Source organism: Pelobates fuscus, chromosome 5 (assembly GCF_036172605.1).
Source record: "Pelobates fuscus isolate aPelFus1 chromosome 5, aPelFus1.pri, whole genome shotgun sequence".
NCBI classification, from domain to species: domain Eukaryota; kingdom Metazoa; phylum Chordata; class Amphibia; order Anura; family Pelobatidae; genus Pelobates; species Pelobates fuscus.
Window position 1 is genome coordinate 171313267 of NC_086321.1, and position 20261 is coordinate 171333527.

General features: G+C 41.4%; 2 protein-coding genes across 4 annotated transcripts in view; one reads left to right on the forward strand and one right to left on the reverse strand.

Annotated features, from left to right (window-relative positions):
* ALKBH2 (alkB homolog 2, alpha-ketoglutarate dependent dioxygenase) overlaps positions 1–17303 on the forward strand; it is a 32055-nt gene extending 14752 nt beyond the window's left edge. The window contains exons 2-4 of one of the 2 annotated variants that reach the window (XM_063454687.1): positions 4917–5169; positions 5794–5849; positions 17198–17303. In XM_063454687.1, the coding sequence (XP_063310757.1) occupies positions 4920–5169; positions 5794–5849; positions 17198–17236 (345 nt within the window). In that variant the 5' untranslated portion in view covers positions 4917–4919 and the 3' untranslated portion in view covers positions 17237–17303. Of the gene's footprint in view, positions 1–4916; positions 5170–5793; positions 5993–7065; positions 8373–17197 lie in introns of those variants that run through there. The other variant, XM_063454685.1, reaches the window with a different exon arrangement.
* Positions 17284–20261, reverse strand: part of USP30 (ubiquitin specific peptidase 30) — a 46796-nt gene continuing 43818 nt past the window's right edge. For both annotated transcript variants that reach the window (XM_063454682.1, XM_063454681.1), the window contains exons 12-13: positions 18082–18190; positions 17284–17545 (exon numbers count right to left, since the gene is read on the reverse strand). In XM_063454682.1, coding sequence (XP_063310752.1) covers positions 17284–17545; positions 18082–18190 — 371 coding nt within the window. The remainder of the gene's footprint in view (positions 17546–18081; positions 18191–20261) is intronic.

Consider the following 20261-nt stretch of genomic DNA (forward strand, 5'->3'; position numbering starts at 1 on the left):
TCTATATTATTGTTGTAATATGTTTTACTGTTTTAAAACACTAATATTTGTGTTTAGTGAAGTCTCCCGAGAATAACAGTACCCCCCATGTACAGGTTTTATGGTGTTTTGGAAAGTTAGAGAGTCACATATAAGGCTTGCATTTCATTTTTTTCACATTGAAATTTGCCAGATTGGTTATGTTGCCTTTGAGAGCGTATGGTAGCCCAGGAATGAGAATTACCCCCATGATGGCATACCATTTGCAAAAGTAGACAACCCGAGGTATTGCAAGTGGGGTATGTCCAGTCTTTCTTAGTAGCCACTTAGTCACAAACACTGGCCAAATATTCGTTTTTTGCTTTTTTCACACAAAAACAAATATGAACGCTAACTTTGGCCAGTGTTTGTGACTAAGTGGCTACTAAAAAAGACTAAACATACCCCACTTTCAATACCGTGGCTTGTCTACTTTTTCAAATGGTATGCCATTATGGGGGTAATTCTCATTCCTGGGCTACCACACCGTCTCAAAGGTAACATTACCAATCTGGCAAATTTCAATTTGAAAATGGAATGTTCTATATTTGACCCTGTAACTTTCCAAAACAACATAAAACCTGTTAATGGGGGGTACTGTTGTACTCGTGAGACATTGCTGATTACAAATATGTGCATTTTTTTATGACATTCACAGTTAAAATGTCAGACGGAAATGCAAATTTAAAAAAAAAATCTTATTTTCTCACTTTTTTTTACTTTTATTCATAATAAATGATGTTCCATATATGAATAGTTAATGATAGATTAAAGCCCTGTTTCTCCTGAACAAAATGATATATAATAAGTGTGGGTGCATATAATTTGAAAGAGGGGAACTACGGGTGAACAGACATATAGCGCAAATTCCAGTTTTTGTTTACGTTTTGTTTTGATCAGAACGTGCACTATTGACTCCGTCCTGAAGGGGTTAATAGTAGAAGTGCAGGAGCTTTACTATAGTGTGCATCACTCAGTGGTGTCCCTTTCTACTCTTGCAAGACCTTTCCTGTGTGAAAGGCTGTTATGAAGCAGATGGTAAGGGATCCCTTCGTCTTACTGTTCAGCCTCCTACACAGACACTGGGACAGCACTACGTTTTACACCCTATAGAACTGTTCCTGTAGCTCTGCTATCAAGCTCTCTGATTAGATTAAAGAGGACATTGGGGGGGCGGGGCCGGGCGGCCATGCTAGCAGGCTGCAAGTCACTATGGCTCCTGAGAATTCCAGCTAATATATATACCCACCTAACTCAGCTTGGAATACCCTGGAAGTTAGTGGTACATGGTTTTGGAGTGTCCCGGTGCAGCTAGAGCACCAGATATCGGGTGATTCTGGGTCCTGGTGAGATACTCTGGGGCTTGGGGACTCCCGGGAGGGGAGTGGGGCGGACGGCCGCTGCCTCGCTTTCCGTCCCAGCTATGGAGAACCCCAAAGCGGCTGGTGCCCCCCTGGCCCCGTTCACCCCCCCCTTGGACCGGCGGGGGTTATCCCGGTCCCCACCAGGCAAGCAAACATCTTTACAGCGCTCCTGGGCGACTCAACGTCGACCGTAACCAGCTACCATGCGGCCTCATCAAAATGGCTGACAGCGACGCAACTAACTCACAGGCCGCTGGGGATGACCGCCCCTATGGCGCGCTGAAACAGAACTAGTCAACACACAGTTCTGATCACTCCTGACATACTGAGGGAGTCAAGAGGGGAGGACGGCAGCCTGCATTTCTACTGCCTACTTACACTACAGCGGCAACCCCGAAGCAGGCTCAGTGCCTGCCCCTACTAAGCACGCATTACCAGCGCTTCCCATAACCAAGACCACAGACCATCACTGTGGGAGCACCAAGAGGAGGCATCCCCATACACCAACTCCGTCATACCACTGCCCGCACCTGGACACTGGAGCCCGACAGGCACCGCACCCGTGCTCACCTGATGGCCAGGCAATATGCCCACGGAGACTCGCAAACACGGTACACTGTGATGGGTCTTTGATACTCAGTGGGCCTCTTGGGTGCCCTGTGGGGACTATATCCATGCCTGGGAATGGGATGCCTCTTAGTACCTCTCATGATGCCACAACCAACGGCGACCCCGGCTTCTCACGACAGAAGGCATCTGAGGTTCACACCGCAGAACTTACCACCGACAGCATCAACAGCAGACACCCTGGCTGTATTCACTGCTCAATGGACATCTCTGCTATTACTGTCATAATTCCTGTTTATAGTAACTATCGGTTTTATTACCCTGATTAATGTAAATGACAACCCAGTATGCCATAGTCTGCCTGGTGGCACCTTGCTTAAACACTTATCCTAGCTAAGCTTTCATTTCATAAAAGTGTCTGTATACATATCTGTCTTTTATAGAAATTTAAATAACCACACACTCAATCTCAGGTCTCACGCAAACTCCTAATACAATGCCTCAAAATGTGCAGTGACTCTACCTAAAGCTAGCAACGCCATGTAACGTGTTTATTAGTATGAGGCTTAGTGAGCGTTGGAGTTCACCGTGACACTCGGTTTAAACCTGATTAGCACATCAGACAACCGAGACCAGTGGTCCCATTTTTATTTGTTGTACGTTATTTTATTTTGTTTTTGGTAGCCGCCGGCTATGTAGCCTAACTAAACCCTTAAGAAAACATTTCCTGGTGGGCATACAGTCACAAGCAGTCATTGTGTCGTCACTAGCCGAGTTCTTATTAGATTGTTTGAATTATCGTTTGACACAGACTGCTCTGCTATGTCATTACTATATACAAAAAACAGTGCAAATATTCTCTCTGGATAATGTATGTAATCTCATAATGCTTTATACTGCAGCCAAACTTTTACAATGTCCATGCAAGTCTGTATATCTAACTCTGCACTGCAAAAATAAAGAATTAAAAAAAAAAAAAAGAGGACATTGGCCAAAGCTCATGGTACTCCCCTCGCCAACCCACCTAAGTTCCTACAAGGCACTAAATTATATGTGCTGTGAATAGGCACCCATACAGGACAGGTGACTACTCTGCCGAATGGAAATTCGGCCCTGACTCCTCCCAAATTACTGGCAGCTCAGCCTGCCCTGAATGCATGCCAAGCTGACTCTCAATAATCCAGGCCTGCCCACAGAGGGCAGGACAGGCCGGGAGCACTGTTTCACTGCTTTTTGCAGCGTCCTGGTGCGACACCAGGGAACAAGTTGCTAAAATCGTGACTTTTAAAATCGAGATGCTTGGGAGGCATGCAATTTTGTTATATACCATTAGAAATACAGATGATAAAATGATTGCAAAATGCACTATTTCCAGTTTGTTAGGTTAATCGCTCATTTGGAAAACAACTTAAGTTAAAGGTGTTTATTGTGTGTACATAGATTTGCAGAATAACAATGGGATTATGGTCTTTTTTTTTTCTTTTTCTAAACCACTTTGTTTCTAATGTACATATGCCTACTATTTAACTACAACACTTGCTTTACTCCATTTACTGTCATGTAATATTAAAAAAAAAAAAAGCTTCTCCCCTCTCACCCCTTTCCTTAGGACCAAAGACAACCCTCCAGGTGTAAGGGCCCTATTATCAAACACCGGTTTACAGAAGCTCAGATTGTTGGTGGTGTCTTCTGAGAGGCTGAAGGAGAGGGCTTAGTTTTGTTATGGTGTTGTGTGTGTAGTTGCTGTAAACTACAACGCTTACAGGGGGAACTTCCTTTTGTACACCCTGTATACCTTTCTATTGATATCACATTGAGAAAGGTGTATATACCATATATACTTGAGTATAAGTCGTAAAGTGCTACGGAATCTCTTGGTAATCAATATCCATAAAACACCAGGGGACAAGTCCTAGGGAAAAGTGTGGGAACTCACCCAAGATCCACCTCCCCATCCCCCAAAATAAAATTATACACTTGTATGCATATATAAACGCGTGCACACTCACACATACTCACACACACATACTCCGACACATACACTCACAGATGCACACACATACTCAGATACTCACACACATTCACAAAAACACACAAATTATTCATTTTTTAAATTTTTTTTTAAATTTACAAATGTCCACCCAACCTTCCTACCTGGAGAGCTGGCATGGACCTGTCCCTGGGGTCCAGTTTGGCTTCAGTGAGGCGGGCGGATGTCTGCCTGTCAGACACGGTGAGGGAGCTGTGTTCTCTCTGATCTGCTCCCTCGCACCATGCGGGCTGTCTACTGATGCCGAGAGCCGGACTATGACGTCATATTTCGGCTCCAGGCATCAGCAAATGGTGCGCCAGGGAGCAGATCAGAGGGAACACAGCTCCTTCACCTCTTGGCCCCCTCCCCCCATGACAGGGAGAACACTGGGGCATTTGGGGCCGGCATTTTTTTCCGGCCCCTGGTTAGTGCCTGCAGGAGCAACGGGAATGGCGTAACTGCTGTGAAAAAAATGCGGGAACGCCATTCCCACGCGTTCCTGCAGGACTCGAGCCCTGTAAAACACTCTGTATATGATTATTAAAGAGGGGCACATAATTTCCCGTCTCGCTTCCTCTACCTCAAAACCCTTCCTTGCTCTCCTTTATATTTCCTTTCTAGCATGTTCTTCCCTGCTTCACTCATTCTACTTTTCCTCCTTTGCATGTTGGTTTTTCTTTTCTTCTGGGTTTTATGGTTTATTACTCTGATAAAAAAACATCAAAGGACATGCATGCATGTTTCGTTGACTGACTGTGTGGCTCAGGACTCTTGTGTTTTATAGCTTTTGTATTGGATATAACATTCTTCTCTAATGTCCTGATTCATTCTTTTTGTGAATGCCCACTGTTGCCCTAATAAAAAAAAATATGAAAAAGTACACATTTTGGCATTATCAGTGTTATTCACTATAGTGTTTTGTTTTTCCCTTACAGACAATGGACAGATTTTTAATTAAAAACTCAAGTACTAGAAAACGTCCACTTCTTGCAGAATGTACAGATACTGTAACATTACCGGAGAAAGCTAAATTAAGGAAGAATGAAGATGACCGTTTGCTGGCGGAGCATTTAACATGGAAGGAAATTCGAGCTGAGGGTCTGAGCTGTGATTATACATTGCTATACACCAAGACTGAAGCAGATGTGATCTTCCAACAACTAGAAAGGGAAATCACATATTTTCCAGGTATGCTTTCACCTTAACCCCTTAAGGACACACAACATGTGTGACATGTCATGATTCCCTTTTATTCCAGAATTTGGTCCTTAAGGGGTTAAAGGGACTCTATAGGTATCAAAACAACTTTAGCTTAATGAAGCAGTTTGGGTGTATATATCATGTCCCTGCAGTCTCACTGCTGAATTCTCTGCCATTGTCTTGGCAGTTTAGAAATGTAAAGTCTCTAACTCACAAACAGTTTGAGAAATGAACCAATCGTAGGAGACTAGTTCAATGATCTATGCCAACAGGATGTTGTAACACAGAATAGTGTCTATTCCCTAAGTGTGAAACAATGGCTCTACTTTGGATGGTTCTAGTTTTATCAAGAAGCTTCCATTAGTTTTCTTAACTAAGCCCATTGGCGAAGGACCAGCACTTTGGCTAAGAGTGTCAGCTCATCACTCTCAGCTATTGAGCTAAGCTTTGCACCACTGGTTATGGTGCTTTGAGTGTTCCTTTAATTACTTCATATCCCTCCAGATGATGAAAGGTGAGTTATCTACCACACTATAGATGGAGCTTTTTTTTTTTTCTATTTCTCTGAAACAAATATGCCAGTAATGTTCATCTTTTTTTTTTTTATTTTAGAGGATTTGAGTAGAGTCCAGGTATATGGAAAATGGCACAATGTTCCTCGAAAGCAGGTAACTTATGGAGATGATGGATTAAGCTATAAGTTTTCGGGTATCACCTTGTCCCCTAAACCGTGGATTCCTCTACTTAATTCAATCAGAGACAGAGTGGAGCTTGCTACTGGACACACCTTTAACTTTGTTCTCATTAACAGGTAGTTTTATTTGCTTTAAATAATACCTCCCAATATTGTGCATATGAAAGTGGATGAGGCGAGATACTGCCCAAAAGGGACGTGCGGAGGTGTCATCCTGGTATGTTGGTGTCACTGGAGCCTAGCACCCTTTTGTTGGTTTTGAATAGTGTATGTGGGGCTCTTTGAGGGAGTAGCACTTTAAGTGGCAGCATATACTGGTGTTATTAGTCGATTTCTGGTTGTGTTTTTTGTTTTTGTTTTGTGGGCCGGCAGCTTTTTTTGGCATGCTTCTGTTTATTTTGTGCAGCTTACAAGACGATAATGTGGCTCCAAAATCAGAGCTTTTCTACCAAATCAAGGACGGTTCAGGTGGTGTTTCAAAACATGTCTGTTCCCTTTGCAAGCCTTACCATTTTGGCTGCAAAAAGAGTATCTAATGCACCCTGAGTGTCTCTTTTAACTATTCTGTCCTGTCAGGATCATTTTAATACTATCCTTGTGGTTACACAGGATTTTCTAAGCTTGGTAACTCCCATTGTTTGACAATCCAATTCACCAGCTATATACTGTTTCACAGATGTGCAGCAAAAAAAGTATTTTCTGTTTTTAAACAGATTCAGCATCAATTTATAAAAAAAAAATTAAAATAGCGCTTTAAAGTGTTTCAGTCAATACATATATTAAAAGTGCTCAATACTAACAAAGGTGCTTAACCCCTTAAGGACCAAACTTCTGGAATAAAAGGGAATCATGACATGTCACACATGTCATGTGTCCTTAAGGGGTTAAACCTATTAGTAATGAACATTTTTGATACATGCATTGTCTAAAACACTTTTAACACTTTGGAATGGAGGTGAGACTTTAAAGCGCTACAATATTTACATTTTTTATATATTGGGAAGGTGTAAGGGAAATATTTATTAGTGAAATAGCAGCTTATTGAATTTTTTTTTATCTACATTTAGCACTACTAGGAATCTAAACACCATGGTATACCTATTCATTTTATTATCTTCAGCATCATGTGCCTAAACTTTGCTTTGTGTTTTATTGATATTTAAAGAAGTAGTATTTAATTATCTTGCAAGGTACAAGGATGGAAATGACCACATTGGTGAACACAGAGATGATGAAAAAGATCTTGTCCCACACAGTCCTATCGCTTCAGTATCTTTTGGAGCCTGTAGAGATTTCATTTTTCGGCATAGGGATACCCGCTGCAAGAATCCAACACGTCAGATTGAGTCTCAGAAATTGGAACTGGCTAACGGCAGCTTACTTATGATGAACTTTCCCACAAATGTCTATTGGTATCATAGCCTTCCAGTGAGAAAGAAAGTGCTAGCCCCCAGAGTCAACTTAACCTTCCGAAAGATTATCCCAAATTGTGAAAGAAAAAATACTCCTTGAAACATTATCCACAACTATAATGATGTTTGATAAAGTAAATGTTGAGTGACAGTTTGGAACCCCAAAAAATTAGACTTGTGAATTGTAGCAAACCTTAAAATGTATGTTTTTCTATGTGTATTCAATTAAAACCAATAAACATATGTAGTTTATATTTTTATTTTATTAAAAATAGATTCAGATGTTTCTGTGCTGTCCAGAATTGAGAGAACTTAAATATGTAAATGCTTAACCTGCTCCAAACCCCTACATTGCAGAGTTGATTTAATTAACAAAACAAGCATTTATTTGAAAGTATGGATGCCTTGTTAGCACATATATTTAAGAAAAATAAAATGTAATCTAAAAGGTGCAACAAAAATTAATACCTGGAGGTGGGTCCTGACTGCCTACTAAGTCACATGTAGAAGCTGCTCCTCAGAAAACAGACTTTAAAGCATATACATTGATTCCTTGCTATTTTCATCACAATACTTGCTATACTCACCTGAGGAAGCCCCTGCAGACCTTCTGATCTAAATATTTATCGGTAATGCCAAGTGCTCCCAACAGTTGTGCAATTTGAGGCCTGCGAGCATATTTGAGGTGGAGGAGATGGCGGCTCCCCTGCCTCCTATGCCCTCGAGACTGGTAGTTATCCCGGGCCCCACTGGAATGAATACTTTGCTCCCACAAAGAGACTCTTGCTGTCCAACTCTTCTAGTCGCACAAGAGCTTACCTTTAAGATGGCAACCACCATGTGGCTTTCTGCAAAGCCTTTGCCTGTGGTGCCATCCTCTCCTGTAGTTCTGCTAATACAGGCTTTTGACCAGCTTTGCCTGCAATTTTGGGTTAAACTGTGCTTGCACACCGATAGTGTCTTACCTGAGCTCCAAGAAGCGAATGGCAAGCCGACAACTAAGAAACAACCAAACACATTCCAAGTCTGTTACCCCAAACCTGGGCAGAGAGGCTATGAGGAACTTTTGTATAGCTCACAACCTCAGGGGGGTGCCAACAAGCACATACAAATGGATCCTTCTGAGATATTAATTTTGGTGCAGATAGCAGCCGGATCATCTGCCGTTATGTGCAGGCTTTTGGGGCTGCTGGAATGGACATTTTACAGGGACTAATTACCGAAGTTGGCTGAATTATTCAGTGGACTGTGAGGTTAATGTGAACCATATTAATTTTTCTTTAGCTAATTACCAATTGTACTTTGATTTTCGATGTTGGTGTATTTTGCTCACTAGATAGATAAGTCTATTGCATAAAATAAATTTTATAAAAAAAAGTATAATGGCACGTATTAAAGCAAGTAGATTTGTAAATAAATAACATTTCTTAATATGTAAGACTTTTTTTCCATATAGTCTATAAACCTCTCACATGTACATTATCCCAAACGCATTTAGCTCTGCAACCCACACATATTGCGTATGTTGCCACATTACCCTCACATTCAAGCCATGTTGCTTCTTTTGACACACACACAATCACAGTGTTACCTGTACGTGTATGTAACAATGCCCAAGAGTGTTGTCTGGAAGCGAGTATCCTTGTGAGTCTGTGAGCGTATATCTGTGTGTTTGTGTATGAGGAGAGAATGTGTATTGGAGTGGGGTTGCTTGTAGTTTTTATGTGTGCATTGTGTTTATGGCGAGAATGTGCTCTGTGTGTGAGGGGTTCTAGATAGTTTGACAGTGTTGGAGGTGACTGTGATTGAAAGAGTGGGTAGTAGATTGTGTGTGGGGAGGCTGTATTTTTTTGTCCAGCCTTCCAACTTGGGTTTTTTTTTTTTTCTTTCCTGTGCTCCCCTCCAGATGACTTTTTTGCAGTGATGGGGGTTCCAACATTCAATAGCTGGTGGTTCCAGTCGCTGATTGGGAGGTAGCATCCACAGAGAGCTGCTCTCAGCCCGAGGTTGAGCAGACAGCAACCCCCGGGCCATGCAGGGAGATCTGTGCAGCCCCGGTGGGCGCTAGAATGGTAGAGCCGACTGCTGTCTCAGCAGCTATTGCAAATTAAATTTGCAATGAACAAATTTTATTTGAAATGGCTAAAATGATGTATACACAATTGCGGTGTATGGCTGTAAAATTGTACCCCAAATATAATGGAACATGACTTGTTTTATATGTTATCAAGATCCTGCTTTTTTTATGACCGGGAAATATTTACATTTGGTTGAAGCCAATGTACAGCTAATGTCATTTTGTTGTAAAATGTTCATCAAGGAGACTCTTTTATGGACCTAGTCAGTAAAAAGAATCAAGGATCCAAGTCAAGAGGCCTGTGGGAAGCTCATCCCAGATTTGGATTTGCCTCCTGAATGTAGACACCACTGAACTGGTCCACCACATGTGATAGTAAGTGCCTTTATGTCCACATCTCTAATGGTGCAGACCACTTTAAACACTTCCTGGCATTGTTGGCTCTCAGTGAATTGGAGTGCTGCTGCAAGATTACCATGGCAACACTCTGACTCCTTTAATGAGTGCCAGGCTAGAAGAATACTTACTATGGTCTGCGACCACTGGAAGTGCAGACCACATGCTCCCCCACTGAAGCAACATGGATCTTTTCCATTCCTGCAGAAAGGTAAGCAGGAGAGAGGTAAAAAGAAATGTTCTTTTTCCCCTCTAAATTTATTAAAATTAAACACATAGAACCTCCAATCCCCCAACCACCGCACACAAATCACACTCAGCCATCCCTACTCAGTCACAACACTCAGCCAACTAGACACAGAACACATTGCATTCAACCATATTCTGTGATACATTGAAATCAGGGGTGTCCAAACTTTTTTCAAAGAGGGCCAGATTTGATGAAGTAAACATGCGTCAGGGCCTTGAACCATTAAAATTGAATGCATATTAACTATTTTATGCAAAGCTTAGTGCAAACTGCATACTTTTCATTTCATCTCTTCATTCTGTCCATTCTCTCTTTATTCCGTCTCTCTTTTCTGTCCCTTCTCTCTTTATTCTGTCCATACTCTCTTTCTGTCCCAGCTGGGAGAAGGAACCAAATCCCACAATCGCGCGCACCAAATCCCGTGACGTCCAAGAGATCGCGAGAACGCAGACTGCACATCCATCTGCGTTCTCGTGATCTCTTGGCCCCCAGTGAATCCCCGAGCGCCACTCAGGATCGCGGCGTTTAAAGATCCAGATATCCCAGGGGTCCTGAGCGGCGCTCCGGGTTTCACTGGGGGCTACAACAGATAGATTTACCAAATTAACTGTGGGGCCGTATTAAACCGGAACACAGGCAGGAATTTGGACATTACTGTTTTAAATTAATACTTTTAGGACTTAAATCATCTTTGTTTCTGTTTATGCAACTCAAGCTACACTTCCCCTGTCTGTGATTCACCCAGGCAACATAAACAAAAAATAATTTCATTTTTAATCACATCTTCCAGCGCAGTTCTCATCTCCTGCTTTGTTAACTGAACTTTAATCACACAGACTCCTTCCAGCTCTAGTAGGCTATTGCTATAGCAGAAGATAAATGATAAATTAATCATACTATGCAGTAAAGGAAATGTAAAAATGTAATTTCTCTTTACAGAAAGTGTGTAGAGTGTAGACTTGGAGATTAATTTCATTACGAGCTGCAAATTGTCCTAGGGTAATCATATGATTATCTGAATTCCTGATTGCTGAACCGCCATATAGACTAATCACAAAATAAAAGGACGGACATGTTTGTTTTGATCCATGATCCAAAGTTTGGTCGATGGCACCCAAAAATTTTTTAAATAAATAAGTAAAAAAGATAATGGTGTCTTAATGACAGCCACTAATTGTTGATTTTACTCACAGATCAAGTGAGAAAGTGACCAATGGGGGGGAAGAAGCAGTATGTATAATATATATGTATAAAACTCCTGGTCTTCTTTTTTACCCCTCTATTGGTTAAGTTTTCTTACTTGATCTGTTAACCAAACGTCACAGGTAAGAAGTGTGTGGCTAGGGTTGCAAAGACCAAGTGATTTAACTCCTAAATGGCAAAGAATGGAGCAGTGATGTAGCAGGAGCAAGATCTATACACCAACACTGCTTCATTAACCCCTTAAGGACACATGACATGTGTGACATGTCATGATTCCCTTTTATTACAGAAGTTTGGTCCTTAAGGGGTTAAAGGGACACTGTAGGCACCTAGACCACTTCAGCTCATTGAAGTGATCTGGGTGCATTGTCTTTTTCGCACTTAGTGCTGCAATGTTAAACATTGTAGTTCCAGAGAATTAGCAATGTTTACATTGCAGCTCTAAGTCTACCCTCGGTGGCTGTCTACCAGACAGCCACTAGAAGGCTTCCTGATTTGAAACAGACCTTTGGTCCGGTATTTGACACTGGACTTCCTCACGCTCTGCATGAGGACACCCAGCATCAGATTTTTCCCCATAGGAAAGCATTGATTCAATGCTTTCCTATGGGTACGTCTATTGCGCGCTGAATTTGCACCTGCTCATCGCGGGCCAACAGAGGAGGCGGAACCAGGACCCATACACACTTGCACCCACAGATACACACTGGTACAAACACACAGTGTCATATACACTCACTGACACACTGACATACACTGGCACATACACAAACCTTGACACACAATGATACACTCAGACACACATACACTCTCACTGACAAACACACACTCTTTGACAGACACACAAACACATAAAAACTCCCTAACAGACACACACACAATTTACTTTTCTATTTTACCCTACCCAGCCCCCCTACCTTTGGGAGTGCTGGCATGGAATCGCTATATCTCTGGGCTGAGCCTGGGGTCCAGTGGGGCGGCTGGGCTGAGCGTGCGGTCCCTGGGGTCCAGTGGAGCGGCTGGCGTTTGGGCGGCGAGGGAGAAGTGATCTCCCTGCTCAGCTCCCTCCTGCACCTCTTAGTGATTCTGGCGCCAGCATCACTGCTGAGCGCATGAGGTAGCTGAAGCAGGGAGATCACTGCCCATTGCTCCCTCGCGACCCGCGGCCTTTTTATTTTTAAATTTTTTGGCAGAACACAAATTGGGAAGCGCTGATCAAGGGAATCTTATTTGGGAATGATGACTGGCTCCTGCATATTGTCCAATAACTCCTTTTTCTGGTGTCATTTTGGACTAGAAGATAATTTACCTAACCTAGAGGAATACATTCTTTTTAGGACACCTCATAAGCAATTCTCAGATGATACGCTTACAAACTAAGTATCCAAACCCAGTGTGTAAATGAATGGTGGTCTTAGGACACTAATCCACTCTCTTATGTTGTCACACACCAATATGGTATTGGCACTATCACCATTTGAGAACTTTTCAAAATACACAAAGTTCCCCGATGGTGGCATCACCGCTGGTGGTCAGGTGGCCAAGGTAGGCAGGTAAAGGAGAGTTTACATGATCCTGTCCCTCGCAGTCGCCGCCATCTTGATTCGGCAGGGTCCTCTTCGGTGATGACATTACTGCTGTACTCCACACAGCCAATTTCCTGCATCCATCACTGTTGACCGCTTTTGGGATTGATTCTATAGTGCTTCCTTGTGTGAAAGAAAGTTGGGGGGAGGAGAAATACAGAGACAAAGTAGTCCCTATTTTTCAAAGGTGGTGGGTGACAGTGCCACTTTAAAAGAGAATGGTTACTTCTATAGAATTTCCACTATTGAAAATCACCAATAACTTATGTTAACGTTTTTCATGAGATGCTTCTTTTTCTTCTAAATTCACAATAAAAGGAACAATCCAGGGCTTCATAATCACAAAAAAATCACTGTAGTGGTTATGGTGGCAGGAGTGCCCTTGCACCACTCCAATTGTAAGGTGTCAAATCAATTTCAATGCATTGCAGAGCTTGGCTTAGGGAAGCTAACTGAATATCATGCAGAGGAACTCTATTAATCTAGACCTTGTAGTATGGCAATGAGCAGTGAGTGGCAGATCCCATGTAAAAAGTAATTTCGTTTCCAGTTTGGATATGGTTTGACTTCTTACAAGATGGACAGGGAGGGGGGCACACTCCTGGCACCATAACCACTACAGCAAGTTATAGGAGTACATGAAGTGTCCCTTTAAAGAAAAATAATCCAGTTCAGCCAAAGCAAACATTGCAGATAAGAGGAGAAATAGAAATGTTTCTCTTCCCTTATATGTGTGCTGACTGTCATGTGAAAAGGTCCATTTATAACAATGCTTGGCAAGGAGCGAAGATGCAGGTTCGCCATTGTGGAATAAAGAGGTAATTTCAATATTTTATTTTTCACACCTCACAAATTAAGTGATTTGGTGCCCTTTAATGTAACAGTTACAGTATTTATGAATAACCCCACTTACACATAAGTAAATAACTATTTTCAGTGCTTCTCCTGACTAAAGGAACACTCTAAGCACCAAAACAACATTAGCTTAAAGGGACACTATAGTCACCAGAACAACTACAGCTTATTGTATTTGTTCTGGTGAGTACAATCATTCCATTCAGGCTTTTTGAAGTAAACCCTGCCTTTTTTTTTTTGAGAAAATGCAGTGTTTACATTACAGCCTAGTAATACCTCCGCTGGCCACTCATCAGATGGATACTGGAGATGCTTCCTGGGGCAGTGCTGGACAGTGTGCAGCACTGCCATTTAGTGTTTTCACCTTATGCATGGAGACACTAAACTTTCCCCATAGAGATGTATTGATTCAATGCATTTCTATGAGGAGATGCTGATTGGCCAGGGCTGTGTTTGGCTTATGCTGGCTCTGTCCCTGACACTCTCAACCAATCTAATGTGAAAGCATTGTGATTGGCTTAGAGAATCACTACTGATGTCAGCCAAGCAGTCAGATCAGGGGCAGAGGCAGCAGCTGCAGACTTGAATAAAAGTATGATTTTACTATATTTAGGGAGGCAAGGAGGAGCCAGGGGGGCTAGGTGGTGATTTTAACACTATAGGGTCAAGAATACATGTTTATTCCTGCCATTTCCGAGTTAAATCACTTTTGTGTTTTTTTGTTAATAAGATTTTTATTGGTCACTGTGCATAAAGTGAACACAACTGCGGGATACACAAGCATCCACAATGAAACCATTTTTCATAAATTACATTTGAGATCAGACAACCACGCAGGGCTGAGTTGGCCTATGACGTAAACAAGGACGCCAAGGTCCGCAATCCAATTACATAGCATATTGTACAAATTAAGCGCTCTTATATAACTTAAAGTGGTGCAACATCACTTTTGATTTTGTGTATGCAGCCTTAGCCACACCTCCCCGGCTGTGACTCACACATCCTCCCTACACACAGAGTGTATATTTTTAGCTTCCTTGTGTGTTTATAATTTAGAAGATTTAATTTCTTGCTCTGTTAATAGCCTGATAGAATCTACAGCAGCCTCCTGCGTGAAAGAAATCAAATTGTTTCAGAATGGTTTGAATTCTTAACTGGGGTCTATAGATCTCTCTTCCACAACATCAACCAGACTGCTGGATGGTCTCAATTAAGTGGCAGTGTAAAACTTGGCTTAAAGGACCACTATAGTGCCAGGAAAACATACTCGTTTTCCTAGCTCTATAGGGTCTCTAGGTCCCCCCCACCCTGAGGGTCCCCCTCCCACCGGGCTCTAGGGTGAGGGGGGGGGGGGTTTAAACACATACCTTTTATCAACTGCCGGGCTCCCTCGGCGGTGGGGACTCTCCGCCTTCTTTCCCCGTCATCGGCTGAATGCACGGCAAGAGCCGCGCGCACATTCAGCCAGTCCATAGGAAAGCATTCTCAATGCTTTCCTATGGACGCTGGCGTCTTCTCACTGTGAAAAATCACAGTGAGAAGCGCGGAAGCGCCTCTAGCAGCTGTCAATGAGACAGCCACTAGAGGCTGGATTAACCCATATGTAAACATATCAGTTTCTCTGAAACTGCTATGTTTACATCAGAAAGGGTTAATCCTAGATGGACCTGGCACCCAGACCACTTCATTAAGCTGAAGTGGTCCTTTAAGTGCAGAGGTCAATCAGTTGACAGTCTCAGCCAATAAGCTGGCCCTCTATGTCTATGCTTGGTCGAGGAGATTCTGTCTCTCTATAGCGGAGGTAATGAAAGTGTGGAGCTGTGCCCAGTGGACACCAGGTAAGAAGTCAAACCATTCAAAAATAGTTTAATATAAGGGTGCGCTAGAAAATTTTAAATAAAACTATAGTTGTTATAAATTTTGGAATGTTTAGTTTTCAGTAATATTAATTAAAAACAAAATAAATATGACTTTCAACCTGATTGCCAGAAGTTATGTCTTGAAAGTGATGTATCATTGTAAATTTTATGTCACACTGTTACACCACAGCCAAGAGTTTATTCTGCTATCTTGATATATACCCTGAGGAATGCTTCACACAAAAAAAAAATATCTAGCAAATCACTATACTGCACCTTGCTCACATGTTACAAGTAATGAAAATTTTACTTATTTATGACTGTAATTGTACGACCATTCCCAATCGCATACCAGATGTTGCATACGACAATGTACCTCTTGTATCTGTATTTGAAATTGTTTGACTGATCTTTTTCTATGTAATAAAAAAGTGAGAAACCAATAAAAATTATACATTGGAAATAAAAATAAAATAATGACAATTTTCCTTTAAGACATTTTCTGACTTGGGCTGCAATACCAGCAGAAAAATGAAATGGTTTGTGAAATTTGGATTGTAATTGCTTTGATACAAGTAACAGCCCAAAGTAAAAAAAAAAAAAAAAAATATGCTCATCATGGCCAATTTTACCAATTTTAGATATCGTATATACTTAGTCATCTCTTGGGGGTCATGTCACCTTTTATCATTTTATGCCTATTCCCTCAAAGACAATTCATAATGTGATTAATCCTGTCAGGTGCATGCTTAAAGTGTTTTCACGAGCAGACGGCTTCTGGACACAACATTCACCATTTCTGTAGCAAGTGTGTGAATATGCAAACATAACTACGGAATTACATTTTGTTTCTGTTATAAAATATTTACAACTGCTTTCAACTATAATTAACCAACAATCAACAAAACATCTTTATTACCATTGGTATACATCATATTAAAACGAATAAATCAAATTACATCTAATTAAATATAATTTTCCAGATATTAATAAATATATCTCTTATATACATTTATATACAAGAAAAATGTTTCATACAGCATAAAAAAACAACAACATTTTTGTGGCACATTTGTCAGAGTTGAAACAGAGCATGAAAGAGCATGTGGTCCAAACACATTTTTGAAGCATTGTCTTCAGAAGACTTGACATTCTCTAGTGAAATTTTAGACCGATTACTTCCCAGCGAACACAGAAACTTCTTGAAGTGTATAGGTGCTCTGTTTGCATAGTATGCAAAATATTTATTTTTCCTCTTAATCTGTATTCAGCCTGTGTTTGTTTAATATCTGAGTGGAGCAAAACTGGGTCTTGTAATATAAATATATATATATTGCCCACTTTGCCCTTAAAATGGTTTAGTTTCCCCATTGGCAGTAATTCATTGGTGTATTCATACATCAACAGGTGTATGGCTGGACCAAATCTTTGGTACTATTTTTTGCAAACACGCCCCCAACCCCACACAAGACATAATTAATTTGTTATTCCTGTTTTAAGTGTTAAATACAAAATCACAGGTAAATCACAGGTGGACAGAGAGATAGACGTTGTAAACCATACTAATTATTACGATAAATATTTTGATAACAAGGAAAATAAAGGCAAACATAAATGTACCCTATTGTTCGAAACAAATGCAAACAATTTTAGCATGACTGTAATAAATGCTTGTTCTTTGCAGACAGACACACATGAAATCACTACTATTTTCCTGCTTTGAAAGTTTTTTTTCTATGACATCCCAGCCATCGTCAACTTGTGTACTTACTATTCGGAAAAGAATTCTTGCCCTGGGCAGTGCAGCTTGGACCTGACCCGTTCATAGAAGAGCAAATAAGCACTAGAGGAGAGGACCTCCTGCAGGTTGGCTTTTCGCACAGTATCATCTGAAATCCATAGCCACTGCTGGCTAGGCGGCTTTGAAGACCTAACTGCAGGAGGGGAGCGTCTGTAAGTTACAAAATGTCCAGAGTGCATGTCACCGTGGTGAACTATGACCGCCATAAGACGGAAGAGATAGGTGGGGGAGCTGAAAAACATGAAATTATAATATTTAATTAAATAGATCTAGCAGTTTATGAGCACTATAAACCTTGGTATAAAAGCAGAGAATTCCTAATTACAGGTGGAGTAAATAACTACTTCCCTTTATCCTCACAGCTCCTAACGTGGCTGCTCTCACTAACAAACAGATCACGTGGATTTCCAATACAAATAAGCCATTTTGATCTTTTAATAACATTAAGAAGATTTTATAAGACTACTGAAATGTAAACTGTGGAATTTGACTGGTTCGTTTTAAAAACATATACAGTAAAAAAAAAAAGTGATATATATTTCTACATATATATATATTCCATTAATTATGTAGCATATCTAATGGTGAGCATTATAACCACTATACCAAGCTTCAGTGTGTTTAAAAAAAAAAAAAAAAATAATTATTGCCGCTTTACTGTTGCAGCAGCTGCCAATATCTGTAATGCATATATTTTGTAACTGTAGTAATAATTGTAATTGTGATGCCTCAATGATGTTGATTTTTAGGATCCTAAACAAACTTACGTGCATTCAGAAAATGGTGTCAGTGGATTTGTGAACTCATGTGAAAGTAATGAGGAAGAACAGGCTCCATTTAGGAATTGAGACTTGGGAGTGTGAAGACCATCAGAAACTGTGAAAAGTGACATAAAGACTGGTAAAAAACAAATCAGCATTATTAACTACACAAATACATGTTGTGTATCTTGTCTTACTAATATGTATTGCTGACAAGTAACAACTTTAGTTCTCACTTATGTGTAACAATATTGGAGTATTTCACTAAACGATTACTGGTGGAGAAATAATAAAAAGGGAAGTGGAAATTGCAGAACAAAAATAGCCAACTCATTTTTTTTTACCTCACAACATTCTAACCTAAATTTAGTAATTTCTGTCCAATTCTTCACAAACCTGAGTTTAGTGAATACGCCTATATGCATTTGACAAAGAGTAATTAATATTTTCCGTGTGTGTGTGTGTGTGTGTGTGTGTGTGTGTGTGTGTATATATATATATATATATATATATATATATATATATATATATATATATATTTGTGCTCGGAATTTAAATACGTAATGGATAGTAACTGTGAGCAAAGTTGGTTGTGGTGTGCCGAAACAAACGTACGAGTGGGTCTGTAAATAAAAGAGGGCCCACCAAGGAGAATGTAGTTATAACAGGGTGTAGGTGGGAGGGGACAATCAGCTGAACGGCAGAGGTGAGTAGGGGCTGGGAGTTTAAGTAGGGGACTTACTCCTCCCACAAATTCAGGCCTAATGGCCTTTTACTTGTGCTCGGAATTTAAATGGATAGTAACTGTGAGCAAAGTTGGTTGTGGTGTGCCAAAACCAACGTACGAGTGGGCCTGTAAATAAAAGAGGGCAAAAGATAAATTCGAGAAATACACACTTTATTGCATTTTACAAGACCAAGTTCCTGAAAGCTTGTCGAAGTTCTTTCTCCGGCTGTGGAATATATGCGTTATATATGGAGGATTTCCATCGTCCCAGTCTCTTGATGATGTGGACCGGTGTGTTAGTGCTAGAGGCTGCGGAGGCGGCTCCTATACGGAAGGAGTGCCCGGAGAATGCAGCCGGGTTGTGTCCGAGCTTAGATAACAGAGTTCTGATATGTACCATCAATTTTGCAGTGGTTAACGGGTGCCCTTGTAGTGTTAAGAGCGGAGAGTCCGGTAGGTGACCGTGCAGAGTTGACTGTAGGTGGTCTAGTACTTTTACCGGACACCAGGCATTATCAGTAGGGAAGAGAGGAATTATAGTAGGGTGTAGTGATCGAAAGCAGATAGTGATCCTCTATCTTAGTGAGGTGTGATATTTTAAGGCTTAGCGTAATATCTCCTTGGCAAACCACGGTGAACTCTCTAGGTCTGAGAAAACCATAGAAAGCGAGATATATAGCAGCTTTGATCACTGTATTTGTGCCGATGTCGAATGGGGCTGTGTCAAGGAGATTGCTAAGTGACCTGAAGATAGGCCCATCTATAGGTAATCTAGTGGTAGTGACAGTGGCGTACACACAACCCATGGGGCCCCAGTGCGAAAACTGATCCGTGGGCGGCCCCCCCCGCGCGCTTACTCTGCGCGGGCTGGGGCCGCAACACATGCGGCGGGCACCTGGTCGCAGGGCTGCGACCCGTGCGACCGCGGTATGTACGCCAGTGCATGCATAAACACATACACTTAAAGGACCACTACAGACACCCAGATCAAATCAGCTCAATGAAGTGGTCTGGGTGCCAGGTCTCTCTAGTTTTAACCCTGCAGCTGAAAACATAGCAGTTTCAGAGAAATTGCTATGTTTCACTGAGGGTTAATCCAGCCTCTAGTGGCTGTCTCATTGACAGCCGCTAGAGGATTTTCTGCGATTCTCACTGTGAAAATCACAGTGAGAAGACGCTGAACGTCCATAGGAAAGCATTGAGTAATGCTTTCCTATGGGCGGTTTGAATGCGCGCATGGCTCTTGCCACGCATGTGCATTCGGAGCTGAGAGGCGGATCGGGACGGAGGGATCCCCAGCGCCAAGGGAGTCCGGCGCTGGAGAAAGGTAAGTGCTTTAGACACACACACACACACTCTCATGAACAGACGCACACATTTACTGACAGACACACACTCAGTGACAGACATACATACACACTCACTAACAGATGCACACAAACATACTCAGTAACACACA